Source organism: Larimichthys crocea, chromosome XI, assembly GCF_000972845.2.
Source record: "Larimichthys crocea isolate SSNF chromosome XI, L_crocea_2.0, whole genome shotgun sequence".
Classification (NCBI taxonomy): domain Eukaryota; kingdom Metazoa; phylum Chordata; class Actinopteri; family Sciaenidae; genus Larimichthys; species Larimichthys crocea.
The window spans coordinates 3,099,466-3,113,781 of NC_040021.1; the positions used below are offsets into that span (position 1 = coordinate 3,099,466).

General features: G+C 43.5%; 1 protein-coding gene across 1 annotated transcript in view; it reads left to right on the forward strand.

Moving 5' to 3' along the window:
* mdn1 (midasin AAA ATPase 1) overlaps positions 1–14,316 on the forward strand; it is a 47,974-nt gene that overhangs the window by 11,361 nt on the left and 22,297 nt on the right. The window contains exons 21-49 of the mRNA XM_010737311.3: positions 321–468; positions 719–826; positions 1,369–1,520; positions 2,232–2,410; positions 2,838–3,046; positions 3,520–3,666; positions 3,761–3,902; positions 3,993–4,127; positions 4,737–4,875; positions 5,149–5,281; positions 5,632–5,762; positions 6,027–6,165; positions 6,353–6,467; positions 6,644–6,904; positions 6,984–7,181; positions 8,397–8,605; positions 8,704–8,826; positions 8,969–9,166; positions 9,756–9,863; positions 10,001–10,189; positions 11,126–11,215; positions 11,310–11,573; positions 11,665–11,929; positions 12,012–12,171; positions 12,326–12,442; positions 12,539–12,747; positions 13,137–13,285; positions 13,627–13,826; positions 14,080–14,300. Coding sequence (XP_010735613.2) covers positions 321–468; positions 719–826; positions 1,369–1,520; positions 2,232–2,410; positions 2,838–3,046; positions 3,520–3,666; positions 3,761–3,902; positions 3,993–4,127; positions 4,737–4,875; positions 5,149–5,281; positions 5,632–5,762; positions 6,027–6,165; positions 6,353–6,467; positions 6,644–6,904; positions 6,984–7,181; positions 8,397–8,605; positions 8,704–8,826; positions 8,969–9,166; positions 9,756–9,863; positions 10,001–10,189; positions 11,126–11,215; positions 11,310–11,573; positions 11,665–11,929; positions 12,012–12,171; positions 12,326–12,442; positions 12,539–12,747; positions 13,137–13,285; positions 13,627–13,826; positions 14,080–14,300 — 4,838 coding nt within the window. The remainder of the gene's footprint in view (positions 1–320; positions 469–718; positions 827–1,368; positions 1,521–2,231; positions 2,411–2,837; positions 3,047–3,519; positions 3,667–3,760; positions 3,903–3,992; positions 4,128–4,736; positions 4,876–5,148; positions 5,282–5,631; positions 5,763–6,026; positions 6,166–6,352; positions 6,468–6,643; positions 6,905–6,983; positions 7,182–8,396; positions 8,606–8,703; positions 8,827–8,968; positions 9,167–9,755; positions 9,864–10,000; positions 10,190–11,125; positions 11,216–11,309; positions 11,574–11,664; positions 11,930–12,011; positions 12,172–12,325; positions 12,443–12,538; positions 12,748–13,136; positions 13,286–13,626; positions 13,827–14,079; positions 14,301–14,316) is intronic.

Consider the following 14,316-nt stretch of genomic DNA (forward strand, 5'->3'; position numbering starts at 1 on the left):
TAAAAAGTTACCAAAGTTCCATTGACAATCAAATGGAAAGTAAAGTAATAAAGATGTTAATACAACACTATCTGTCATAAGACATCTCAGGCTTTTATGAAAGAACTAAGCATGACTATATAACGCCAAATATAACATTAAATAATTAGTGCATTGGTAATGCACTGATTTGTTTAGCATTTCTGTTTTCTATATTGTTAAAGTACTATTAAAGGTTACTGTACTATCAAAGGGTAAAGGCATAGGTTTCGGTGACTAGGTACTTGTAACACGTCAATCCTCTGAACTCTGCTCAAACCTAAACCTCACTGTGTGTGCAGTTTTTACCTAGCAGTACGAAAGGAGGCCAACTCACATCTGGTGGATGGGACAGGCCACAAACCCCACTACAGCCTGCGTACTCTGTGCAGGGCGCTGAAGTACGTGGCAGCAAATCCCTGCAAGAGCGTTCAGCGCTCACTCTACGAGGTAGGATGCTAGAAAGGAATAATCTCTGTAAAGAGTCAGTCCACTGAAATCCAAAAGACTGTCTCATTTACCACATGATGCTGTGTGATATTGAAACATCGTTTTGTTTTTTTTGCTAAGAGCTTATTATAGGTGGCTGTAGAAAAAAGTTTGGAGTTTAGATTATTTTGACTCTTATGTTGAGAGATTGTTTCTATCACATCACCTGCTTGTATTCTAAGTTGACTGTCTCTGTGGTTCGTGGTTGCAGGGTTTCTGCCTGAGCTTCCTGACTCAGTTGGACAGAAGTTCCCACCCTCTGGTCCAGAAACTGGTGTGTCAGCACATCCTGATGGGGAACACCAAGTGTCTCAAACATGTAAGACATTCTGAGAGCTAGTCCCTCTATTGAGCACATCTTAAACACAACTTCTCTTTTAAAAAATAGTAACATTAGTAACTCAAATAGGAACCAGAGCCTTTACCTCAAATCAACAGAGATGCAGATATTTCCTTCATTGTTTTATGTTTCTCTTTTAACACATTCAATCTATTGTTTGTTTGCTGTTAAACTATTATTACAGAAACTTCCTGCATAGATATTTCACATTAAAGGTCATTATGCAGCTGAAAGAGCATAATCCCTTCATTTTGTGAAATCATGGTGATATTTAGAGTTTGTCTAATCTGAGTTTTTGAAGTCCATATTATTGGTTTTGTGTTGAAACTACCAGTCAGGTTTATGCTTTTCTGACTGATTTCTGTGTTTTACAATTTTAGTTTCCACACGAATTATTAGTAAAACTCTAAGCTGAAACGCAGATAGCTAAAATGATTTCATATTCAGCAGCACTTCAGTACCACAGAACCTTTTAGATAAATAGTTTTAAATGCACAGACATTTTCTTTTGTTACCTGCAGCCCATCCCGGCACCCTCAGGCCACCAATGTGTGGAGGTGGAGGGCTACTGGGTCTCCCAGGGGGAGATGGAGGCAGCCCTGGACCCCAGCTACATCCTCACCGCCTCAGTCAAACTCAACCTCCGCGACCTTGCCAGAGTGGTATCTGCAGGGTAGGAAAACTGTTGCACAGGCCAACTGCCCCCCTGCACATGATTTTCCCCTGAAATCAATGAGTTCATCCATAAATGTCTAGACGTTCATTTTTTCCAGAGCTGACTCTGGCCCTTTAGGAAAGAATGCATCAGAGAGCATCAGGACAAAAACATGGTTGGACTGAACTCCCTGGAGTGATTGGCTTTTATGCCCCTGTATGACTTCTGTTAGGGACAGTCTGAACTCTGAAATAGTTTTTAGATTTGAACTTGATGGGTTATAACACAGAGCCCTGCCTTCATCCACATCTAATGCCTTATGGATGAAGTGGTACACAGATTGTGAGTCAGACTTCATCACCCAACATCACAGTACAGTATTGTATTATAATATTTCCCTGAAATTGAAGTCAAATGTACACACAAGTATCTTGACATGTGTGTTCAGTATCAGTACCTGCTGAATGCTCCACTCTGCTCTCTAGTCACATGTCACAGGAAACTGATGTTCCACTCCTCACACAGGAGACTGGTTAGAGTCCAGTGTGACACAAGAAGTTTCTTCCAATAATGGAAGAAATGTATAGTTTTATACTCTTTTGCTCATTTTTGACACCCATCACTTGTATGGGGATACAAGACAGTCTGTTCTGGTTTCATTATTGTCAATAATGGCTGCTATATGACTGAGTCAGATCACTCACTTTCTCTAATAATTTGGCCTGACAGGACTCACCCGGTGCTGATCCAGGGAGAGACATCTGTGGGGAAGACCAGTTTGATCCGCTGGCTGGCTGCAGCCACTGGGAACCAGTGTGTGAGAATCAACAACCACGAGCACACAGACATCCAGGAGTACATTGGCTGTTACTCATCAGACGACAGGGGCAAACTGGTGTTCAAAGAAGGTAGGAGCACTCATAATAACCTGTTTATATTTATTATGATATTACTATTATATGATATGTCAAACTTCTAAGTGAAGGTGAGGTGAAAGCAGTATCAAGAGTAAAAACAAAAATGTAGAAATACAGAATTGAAGAAGCACAGTTAAGAAATACATAAATGAATGAGTAGAACTAAATTTTCTGACAGAATTTGACCATTATGTAGAGAAACTCAAGAACATACAGATGGTTCTAAAAGAATTTGGACAATACATAAAACTAATGATACATGTGAATGATTTCAACATCTACAAATTAAAATAAAATCTTACAGAACTTTTACTTCTGAGCTGTAGGGATACAGTTTTTTTTACAGTCTCCATTTACAGTTTCTCTATTTACAATATGTGGCTTGTATGAACAGACTAATATGTGCTGTCTGCTCCAGGCGTTCTGATTGACGCTATGAGGAAAGGTTACTGGATCATCCTGGATGAGCTGAACCTCGCCCCCACTGACGTCCTGGAGGCTCTCAACAGGCTACTCGACGACAACAGGGAGCTCTTTGTGGCCGAGACACAGGAAGTCATCAAGGCTCACCCCAGATTCATGCTCTTTGCTACCCAGAATCCCCCTGGTCTATATGGTGGAAGAAAGGTACAACATTAAGGAGATAAACTCTGAACTGAAAGGACTCTTAGGACTCACACCAGAATTTCAAATGTTAACTTTCAGAGCATAATCCATTCATATCAGTGGATTCAGCTGAATGAGTGGCCATAATAATAAGACTATATTACAATAATTTGACAAAAACTTAAAGAAAAAAAGCTTATGTGGCATCTATTTTCTACATAACCATGAGCACTGTCTGTCTCTTGATAATTTGTCCTGTAGCTAGTGTCAGAAAATTAATAATAATGGGAATGTAGGAACCGACACAGAAGATTCTCCCTGATAGAAAACATTTAACAGTAGACAGGAAGGTTACCAAACATGGCTTAAATGTTGAATGGTATCAAATTTTATTAAATGTCTGACTTCACATTTTATTAAACTGTCATCTAACTCTACATCTACCTGTCAAAAAAGTGGAACAGTCTCAGTAATCTTTACGAACTGATCTCCAGGTGCTCTCCAGAGCTTTCAGAAACCGCTTTGTGGAGCTGCACTTTGATGAGCTGCCCAGCGGAGAGCTGGAGACCATCCTCCACCAGAGGTGCAGCCTGCCTCCATCCTACTGCACCAAGCTGGTCAAGGTCATGCAAAACCTACAGGTAACTGTGAACTCTTGTACGGTGTTTTAGCACAATGCATGGCCTACCTGTCTCTGTGATTCTAACTGCACTTGTAAAACGTGTTTTCGTCCAGTCCTTACGCAGGGGATCTTCTGTGTTTGCGGGGAAACACGGCTTCATCACCCTCAGAGATCTGTTCCGCTGGGCAGACCGTTACAGGCTGGAGGAGCAGACGGAGGCCTCTCAGGACTGGCTGCAGCATTTGGCTGATGATGGTGAGACTTGTCAGACGTTCTCTGATAAATCACAAACAGACACCCATGTACCACTGAAACTTTAGATAAAGGTGTCTTGTTCTTCTTCAGGGTACATGCTGCTGGCAGGAAGAGTGAGGAAACCTGAGGAAGAGGCTATCATCCTGTCCATCCTGGAGAAGCACTTCAAGAGAACAGTGAACCCTGAAAGCCTGTTCTCTCAGAAACAAGTCACCAGCCAGTTCAGTAAGTGGAACACAACACTTTAATTTACAGCACATTGTAGTTTCAGCGTTTCCTTCATTTGGAACAGCATGTTGGATCACTCTCCTACTTAATAACTTTTAAAAGAACAAGTGACACATCTTCTTAAAATCACAAAAGATAAATAGCTCTCTTGCTCGGTTCAATACAATAAAAAATATTACTGCTACAGTGTTAATTGATCTGGTATGACCATTAGCCCATGGTTGCTAATGTATTAAAAATATTCCAGTCTTTGCCCTTATTTTAAATATTCCTACAAAGCCATGCATACTCGATTAACTTGACATATTTCCTATGGCTCATATTATATATTGTATCCATTGCAAACCAAAGCATGTTCAAAAACCAGTTGATATCCACGTCTTTCATCATGTTTAAAAGTAGGTGTGTTTCTCCTTCTGACTACAAATATGGGCTTTTATTTTGTGCATGCATCTTGTCCCAGTCTTGCAAACTGTTGCCTAGTTGGTTTGATTAAACACAGAGCTGATAGTAAACAGACAAACGTCAGTATCAAAGGAGAGAATGGAGCCATTGAGCTTGTCTGATGAACACAGTATCATGGTGCATTGATGCTCTGAATCGCAGGTCCCTTCATCGACAGCATTGCCGGAGTCCCAGAAGAGTTTCGACATGTGGTGTGGACGCACGGCATGAGGAGGCTAGCTGTGCTGGTAGGACGAGCTCTTCGATTTGGCGAGTCTGTCCTGCTTGTAGGAGACACAGGGTAAGATTCAGATGTCATTCTGTGCAGACCAGAAACTTGTTGACTTTGCTGAACACTTCCTCTAGATATTAAACTTTTTTATGCATTTCATAGCCACCATAGTTTCTCCTTCATACTAGAAAGGAGAGGGTGAGGTGAGGGAGTTGTAATCAGCCACTACACTGCTAGATGCCACTAAGTCCTACACAATGCTCCTTTAAGTTACAGAGCATAAAGAACTCGGTCAGTGGTTATGTTAATCATGCTGAGCTTGTTATTGTGTTCCCTCACCAGATGTGGAAAGACTACAATCTGCCAGCTGTTTGCTGCTTTGGCCGGACAGAAGTTTTTCTCAGTCAACTGTCACCTCCACATGGAGACGTCCGACTTCCTGGGAGGCTTGCGACCTGTCAGACACACACATCAGGTACTGACTAGTCTGCGGTGGTATCAGGTCTATAGTCAGAGGAGTCTAACTCCTTATTATTCCTGACGAATGACAATCATCAGACATATTTAATTGCATAGAAACAAGTTCATTTGTTGCTAACTTAATTTACATATGTGATGATTTAACCCTTCAAATGTTTCCAGAGAGTGGACAGGTTGATGCTGTTTAATTGGCGGAGGATATAAAAATGAGAAAACTGTGTGTGTGTGTGTGTGTGTGTGTGTGTGTGTGTGTGTGTGTGTGTGTGTGTGTGTGTGTGTGTGTGTGTGTGTGTGTGTGTGTGTGTGTGTGTGTGTGTGTGTGTGTGTGTGTGTGTGTGTGTGTAGACTGATGGTGAGGACAGCAGGCTGTTTCAGTGGCATGATGGCCCCTTGGTGCTGGCCATGAAGGAGGGAGGAGTGTTCCTCATGGATGAGATCTCCCTGGCAGATGACTCAGTGCTGGAGAGACTCAACAGGTAGACACGTGCACAACATTTCATTATATTATTTTAGGGCAATAGGTATAAAGTAAAAAATATTCATTTAAGTTTAGATTTAGGGCTCTCAGGACACAAATATGGTTTCTTGAGTATAAAACAGTCAGACAAATATGCAGAAGCATTTGATGATCAAACATCAAACGTTTTGCTCCACAAAACACACCTTCTCTGATCCTCTTCAAACTGCTGACAGCTGCAACCTAAGAAGAGCTGCTGACAGTGTGTTGTGTTTGCTGTCAGTGTTCTAGAGACAGAGAAGTCCCTCGTGCTGGCAGAGAAGGGTAGCGGAGACAATGATGATGTTGAGCTGATCAGAGCAGCTGCTACTTTCCGTCTGGTTGCCACCATGAATCCCGGAGGAGACTTTGGCAAGAAGGAGGTAAATAAAAAACAGCTGGAATCTGCTGCCTTTTCTAAAGAGATGTAATTTATTCTACTGAATTTAAAAGTGGGATGTTTGTCCCAATGATTCAACACTATTTTTAAAATGTATCAATGTCCTTTAGGGATAATCAACCAGAACTAAATGTAGATACAGTCTGACTGTGGTGCTTGTTTTTGCACAGCTCTCTCCTGCCCTCAGAAACCGTTTCACAGAGATCTGGTGTCCTCAGAGCAACAGCCGCAGTGACTTGGTTCAGATCATCCAACACAACCTGCGCGCAGGCCTCTCTCTTGACGGTAAACTTGCTGCAGCAGCTTGTCCTGATTAGATTACACTCACAAGCTGTCATTTCTTTCATATTGTACAATAAATACTACTACTAATACTAGTTTTTCTACTTCCTGGACAGTTTAGAGAAACATTGTAGCTCATACATAATTATTATTACATAATCATGAAATAAATCTTTTAGGTGGTGATATCGCTGAGCTGATGCTGGACTTCATCGAGTGGCTGACCCGACAGGACTTCGGCCGACGCTGCATCCTGAGTGTCAGAGACATCCTGTCGTGGGTAAACTTCCTCAACATTGTGTGTGAGCGGGACGAGGACGGCTTCATGACCATGGGAGCTCTGGAAGATGAAGAAGAAGCAGAGTGGGACCTCCGACTGGACACTGTTACCGCCTTCATTCACGCCGCTTGCCTGGTCTACATAGATGGCATAGGCTCCGGTGAGCTGTTTGGCTTACTCCTAGTTCCACTGAGAGCTGTTGAAGACATGACATGATCTGAGACTCCCTTTTCTTGCAGGAACCACAGTGTCATGTGCAGACAATGCTCTGCTGGCTCGCCGTCTGTGCCTGAGCTTCCTGCAGCGGCGGCTGAGCAAGATGACCAAGCTGGATCAGGAGATGCTGGACGCTCTGAGAGTCTATGACAGCAGGCTGCCGCGGGAACCCCAGTGGGGTGAAGATTTCTTTGGCATTGACCCCTTCTACATCGCCTTAGGTATCTACTTCAATTAATTCCTCATGAGATGCTCTGTTATCATTTCATCTGCTTTTCATACATGACACATTCAGATGCTTCATAAGCATCTACAGGTGTTTTACTTGTATTATATGAATATATGTATTATTGGATTATTGTACTGTTAGATTGCACTGCTTCTCCAAATAACACCAAATATGGTACACCAAAGATTCATGTGATTCTGATCAACCATGCCAAATTTTTCTCTTCTCTCAGGATTACACTGATTAGATGTCACCAAATTTGGTGGAACTCAGCCAAAACTCTCTACACTTCATTCTGTAAATGACATACATTTTTATAGACTCGTCTAGAATGAGCTCCAGATTATTATTTTTTTATTTTTGTGAACAGAAGAAATGATAACCTGTTTCAGTGTGTATATGGGCTCCTGAGTATTGCTCCTGACAGACTTGAAACTATATGAACCTACCCTTTAATATATATACACCACTTTGCTTGCTATGTTCTCGTACTGTCGCCCGGTGTCCTTTCAGAGAATAGGTTTGTTTGCACACTTGACCCTACTGCACAAACTTGCGTTGGATGCCTGGGACACTGTGTACTTACTGACAGGTCAAATTGACATTTTGGGAAAAACACTTATTTGCTTTCTTGCGAAGAGTTAAAGGGAAATTTGGACTTTATTTTCTCATGTTTTTGTGTCTAAGTGACTAATGAGGGCAACAATTTTTGAAATTGCTCCATTATTGAGTCAGAGCGCTGCAGGTGGCAGCTGTGAAACAGGCTGCAATGTGTTATCCTTCAGGGCAACTGTGCACCATCATAGGACATCCACTAAAGTGCTTGTTCTGCCAGATAGGCTCAGATTGTCTAACAACATCCCTACAGAGACAGACTATTATATCAAAGAGTAAGATAATTTTTGTTGTTTGGTTTGTTCAAAGTTACCAGACTCCATTAACAAAAACCCAGATTTTACATCACAGAACATGGTTGCTGATCTACCACTGCCTCGATTAGTTTCTTAGTGTTATTGTGTGACTTGGTGTTTTAACACATTAGCTCTTAGCACCAAAGTCACACAAGAAGACAAACAAACAGAAGGAGGCAGTGGTAGACCCTTTAAAGTCTTCTCATTCTATCTTAAAGGGATACTTTAAATGAGAAGTATGATATTAGTGGATTTACTTGAGTTTTTTTTTGTGTTTGTATCAAATGCCCACCCAGGACCTCAGACCGAGAGCCGTAACCTGTCAGACTACGCCATTGCAGCGGGCACCACCGCCGTGAACGCCCAGAGGCTTCTGCGGGCGCTGAAGCTGCAGAGGCCTGTGCTGCTGGAGGGCTCGCCTGGAGTGGGAAAGACCAGCCTGGTGGCAGCGCTGGCAAAAGCTTCTGGGAACCACCTGGTCAGAATCAACCTGTCAGAGCAGACGGTAAGCCTTTGTGTGACTGCTCATGAGCTCTCCATTGTAATCCTGAATGAACCTAAAATACATCTCTGGTGATGCTGATGATGTGCACTCTCTGGCAGGATGTCACTGATTTGTTTGGGACAGATCTTCCTGTGGAGGGAGGGAAGGGAGGAGAGTTTGCATGGCGTGATGGCCCCCTTTTGGCTGCTTTGAAGGCAGGCCACTGGGTTGTCCTGGACGAGGTAAGGACCACTGTACAGATGTTTTTACAGTTTGTACACCATGACTATGACAGAGCCTGTTTTTGTTTGCAAACGTTGATAAAAAAGTTACAAATTGTTATGTGATGATTCTGATCTAATCCGTTATATTGAACTCTGACAGCTGAACCTGGCCTCTCAGTCGGTGTTGGAGGGTCTGAATGCCTGCTTTGATCACCGAGCAGAGATCTACATTCCTGAGCTGGGCATGAGCTTCCAGGTTCAGCACGAGAAGACCAAGATCTTCGGCTGCCAGAACCCCTTCACTCAGGGCGGTGGGCGCAAGGGACTCCCCAAATCCTTCCTCAACAGATTCACTCAGGTAATGATTGTACAAATGTTTCTATAGAAAACAGTTTAATTGTCAGCTTATTCATTTACTTTTGCTTTTTTGTGTTGGGTTTACCTTTACCTTTATTTTCAAAAGCATAGACCTGTTGAGGTTTGAAATCTCTTTTTCTTAGGGAGACGAGTCTGAGCTAGCAGCATAAAAGCAGTTGTAGTTGACCCTGAAATGCACTGATCCGCTTGTATTTGTTACATTATTCATGATGATATCCTTAAACAATATTCTCAATTTCTATTTGAATTAATTAATTACTTACTGTATTCTTTGAATCTTCTTCTTTTGACAACAGCTAAGGTTTTGTATCATGTTTTGTAAAATCTGGAAAAACAGTCAAAAGAAATTTAGGTTGAGTTTTTGTGTGACCTGATGCTTGATATATTTCTGAAAATCATAGTTTGTGTTATTATGGTTTCTTACATTTACCATTGCTACCGTTGCCATATTTGAAAAGAGAAGTCAAAGAAGAAAAAGCCAAGGATTGTATCTCTGACCAAAGCCATCACTTTGTTTAGATTCTTTTTCATCCCTGTTAATGAAGTCTTACTTCCCCCTGTGTTCTCAGGTTTTTGTGGACCAGCTCACAGACAAGGACATGGAGTTCATAGGAGACTCCATTTTCCCCACCATCGATAAGGAAATCATCGCTAAAATGGTGGAGTTCAGTAACAAGGTAGGTTTCTCTTCTCTCCACTGATTTATGACTTTGACTGTCTGCTGGAGGGACTTTATATGTTGATTAATTCTCTGCTGTACATAACACAACAACATCAGGCAGTGTTTAGTTGAACCTCTCCCTGCCTCTAACAGCTTGTCCAGGAGGTGTGTGTGGAGCGGCAGTGGGGTCAAAAAGGAAGCCCCTGGGAGTTCAACCTGCGCGACATGTTCCGTTGGTGTCAGCTGATGCAGGCTGACCAATCACCAGGATTTTTCAACCCGGGCCAGCATGTAGCCTTGGTGTACGCTGAGAGGATGAGAGCAGAGGCTGACAAAGCTCAGGTACATGGTTTGAGCAACTTTGCTTTTGACAATCAACAAAGCCGTATCAGTGTGTGAATACGTTAAATCAAAGGGTTAATATATTATATATGAGTCTGATGGTGTTTTTATGGTAAATGCACTAAAACACCATTAATTGGTGGTATCCCACAGGGGAGTGTGTTTAGCCCCTTACTGTTGTTATTCTGTGTAAATATATTTTATATGATGACTCAGGTATTTTGGTTTTGAATAAGACGGAGAATACACTGAAGATAATCCCTGAGTGAAATCATCAAATTAATGCAACAGAACAGCATTATTAGTGTTGGTCATCGTTTGAAGGTCTGTGAAAAAGACTTAAAGTAAAACTAAAGGTCACTCAGAATTAGTCAGAGTTGTGTCATGTTTGGTGGCTTTGGTGGACAGTTCTTACTCGTAACTACGTAATATCTGTAACAACAGGATCTCAAAGTGTTTCAGAGACTACCTCCGTCAAGTAACTTGTGCCCACCACACAAGGGCTAGAGTTGCTGAATTGTGCTTACTGAGGTTTTACATCAACAACATTAAAACAAATAAAATAATGACCACAGTGGAATATTATGTAACTGTTATTTTATGCTATCACTAGTCGACTTACACAAAGAAAAAAGGAGGGCCTTTTTGTTCTTCATGACATTAAAAGTCCAGTCAGATTTAGGGGGCTCCCATTACCCAGAAGAGACAAATACTGGTTCTAGTTTCTTCCCTGTTCCACAGCCACCGTAGTTTCTTCTTACTTCTTTCTACGATATGCCACTAAATCCTACACACTGGCCCTCTAAGTGCCAGTATTTGTGCACATTTTTTGACATTGTGACTTCCACTTTTCTGCATTCAGTGGCCACCCTCCATTTTCTCTGTTCAGCCTTGATCCACTGTTCAGTCAGTGAACCTCCCCTCTGTCCCACACAGGTGCTGTCTGTGTTCAGGAAGGTGTTTGGAGAAGACTTTGAGCCTTACAGTGGCTCCAGAGAGTTCCACATCACTCCACTCAACCTGCAGGTTAGTCACACCACCTGATTCTATTTTTCAGAAGCAAATGTTTTGAATTGTACAGACAAAGTTAAGGACTTTCTCCCATGCTTTGCCCCCGTAGGTGGGCTTCTCTGTACTGCAGCGCAGCGGTGGAGCCCCTGTGGCCCTGGACCCCCCACTGTCCATCACACACCAGGCACTGCGGCCCCTGGAATCCCTGATGAAGTGTGTGGAGAAGGGTTGGATGACCATACTGGTCGGCCCCACGGCTAGCGGAAAGACCAGTCTGATCAGACTGCTGGCTCTGCTGACAGGTCACCGTCTCAGGGTCATGGCCATGAACAGTGCCATGGACACCACAGAGCTGCTGGGAGGCTTTGAACAGGTAACCACGATCTCAGGTTTCTAGTTGTCCACGCTTCTTTCATTCTGAAACCATCAGACCACATCACTCTGCACTCATTTCTTCCTTCCAGGTTGATATCATGCGGCCTTGGCAACAAGTGTTGGAGAGTGTGGACTACATAGTTGCCATGGTTATAAGGCGTGGCCTGATGTCGCTGGATGTTGGCATCCAGGACACAGAGTTCCTGCTACAGACGTGGGGTCTGTTCTGCCACTGGCTGAAGGAGGAGGGCCTGCAGACAACTGGGGGAACCGTCAACTCAGAGGCACTGAACAAGCTGGAGGTCATCATCCTGCTCCTGCAGAAACTCAACACCAAGCTCAAAGTGTTCACTGGTAATAAAGTTCAGTCTTATTTTTATTTATTTGTCTTGTCAGGATAAGAATGTGCTGTAATGTGCTCTTGTTTGTCCTCCAGACATGTCCAAACTGCAGATGGACTTTACGCTGCTGAAGGAGCGTCTGGCTCAGCTGGAGGATGGATGGACCAACGGTGGCTTTGAGTGGTTGGATGGTATGCTGGTCCAGGCTCTGCAGGCTGGTGACTGGCTGCTCATGGACAACGTCAACTTCTGCAGGTGAGGTGCAGCGTTCTGTGCGCTCGGTTTGTGTCGGCATTTTTCCACTTGTGGTTTGTGCTCTCACATGGGAGAGACTTTGGAAAAAATGGCCACGTCTGCTGGGTTTCACTAAAAACACTGAAATCACACTGTTCATGTGTTGTGTGCTCAGTGCCTCTGTGCTGGATCGCCTCAATGCTCTGCTGGAGCCTGCTGGATCTCTCACCATCAATGAACGTGGCGTCATAGACGGAAAGACCCCCAAAATCACACCACATCCTAACTTCAGGTAGTACGCACAATTAGCTCTTGTTCACTTTTTTGTTTAAGTAATTAAAGACCACACTCAGCTGATGTGTGTTTCCACTTGTGTGTGTGTGTGCAGGTTGTTCCTGACCATGGATCCTGTGCATGGGGAGCTCTCCAGAGCCATGAGGAACAGAGGGGTGGAGGTTTACATCCCAGGGGAACATGAGGGAGTGTGCTGGGACTCACTGGACCTAAAGACCCTGCTTCACACTGCAGGGGTGACCGGGGACTGTGTGTGTGATCTGCTGATCGAAATACATAAAAGCATCAAGTCTGCCATCTGGGGTAAGCCCCAAATAATGAACAGCAAATAGATAATGCTGTCAGTCAGCCAAGTTAATTATAAAAAAAAAATCAATTGTAAAATCAATTGTAAACCATTGTAATTGTACAATATGTCTGTGTTGATTTGTCCTGTACACGTGACATCTATTGCACGTCTGTCCGTCCTGGGAGAGGGATCCCTCCTCTGTGGCTCTTCCTGAGGTTTCTTCCACATTTTTTCCCGGTTAAAGGTTTTTTGTGGGCAAGTTTTTCCTCACTTGAACCTAGGGTCTAAGGACAGAGGGTGTCACTCCCTGTACAGATTGTAAAGCCCTCAGAGGCAAATGTACTTTGTGACTTTGGGCTATACAAATAAGATTTGATTTGATTTGAATTGAATTCTCTCTCAGATTCCCCGGCCTCATCAGTGGCCTCCCTCCTCCATGCTGCCACCCTGCTGTCCTGCCAGCTGCAGAGAGGTGTAGATTTACCCAGCGCCCTGCAGCATGCCTGTGGAGAAGCCTACTCACTGTGCCAACGCACCACTGCCAGCCAAAAGGTATCAACACCCGCTTATCAGTCTAAATCAGGAATTCTTCTGTTTAGCCTGGTGACATTCACCGTTCCTGTACAGTGACAACTGAGTCATCTATCATTTTAAAACGGTGAACATCATAAGTGAATGATGTTTGACTCTAGTCTTTCATTGGCAGCCACATAGTTATGGTATTTTGAGTCCCTTTGTGCCACAACACAGCCTGAAACCCTCAGGCAGGGTCTCCTGGCTGCTCCCTGCATGCATTATATTACCATAAATTCAAATGTTTTTGATCTTTCCTTCAGCATAAAGAAACCAGGCAAGTACATTGAGGTTGAATAAGTGCATTGTTCTCTCTCCAGCAAGCCCAGCAGGTGATTGAGCAGCACTTGGCCATCCTGGACACAGAGGACTGGGGCAGTGGGCTGCTGTGTGCTGGAGTTTGGCCTGATGGCTTCCCTTCTGCCCTCCTCTCCACGGAGGATTCCTGCTTCTCCACTGTCCTTCGAGACGGGCAGGTCCTCTTATTTTGCCTGAACACCCTCAGCATGCAGGGCAAACGGTAAGGATGGTAACAATTATGCAAGAAAAGAAATAAAGTTGTACCTGAAGCTGAAATAAATAAGAGTTAAAGTAGAAGTCTTACAGTTCTGGTGTATGAAATGAAAGATGTCACTTGTAATGTCAGCTAAAGAGTAAACACTGAGCACACATGAGACACGAGAGTTTGCACGCCCAGTGTGTTGACTTCTGAACGCATGTCTTAGGTGTCAGCTTTAAAAGTCATAAAGTTGAGTTAGTTGTGTTGTGCACAGGAATCGTCCTCTGAGCCTGAATGACCTGCAGAGAGCACTGCAGAGCAGTGGTGTTCACGAAGGCTTATTCTCTGGAGGAGTGGTGGATCTGGCAGAAGGAGACGCTCTGAGGCTGATCCCCACAGCGGTGAGACTGCTCACAGAGAGAGCCTCCCATGGAGACTGGATCCTCCGCAGCAGCTGGCTCTCACACCTGGGGAAGAGCTACAAATACGCTCCTGGTGAGTTATTCCTCAC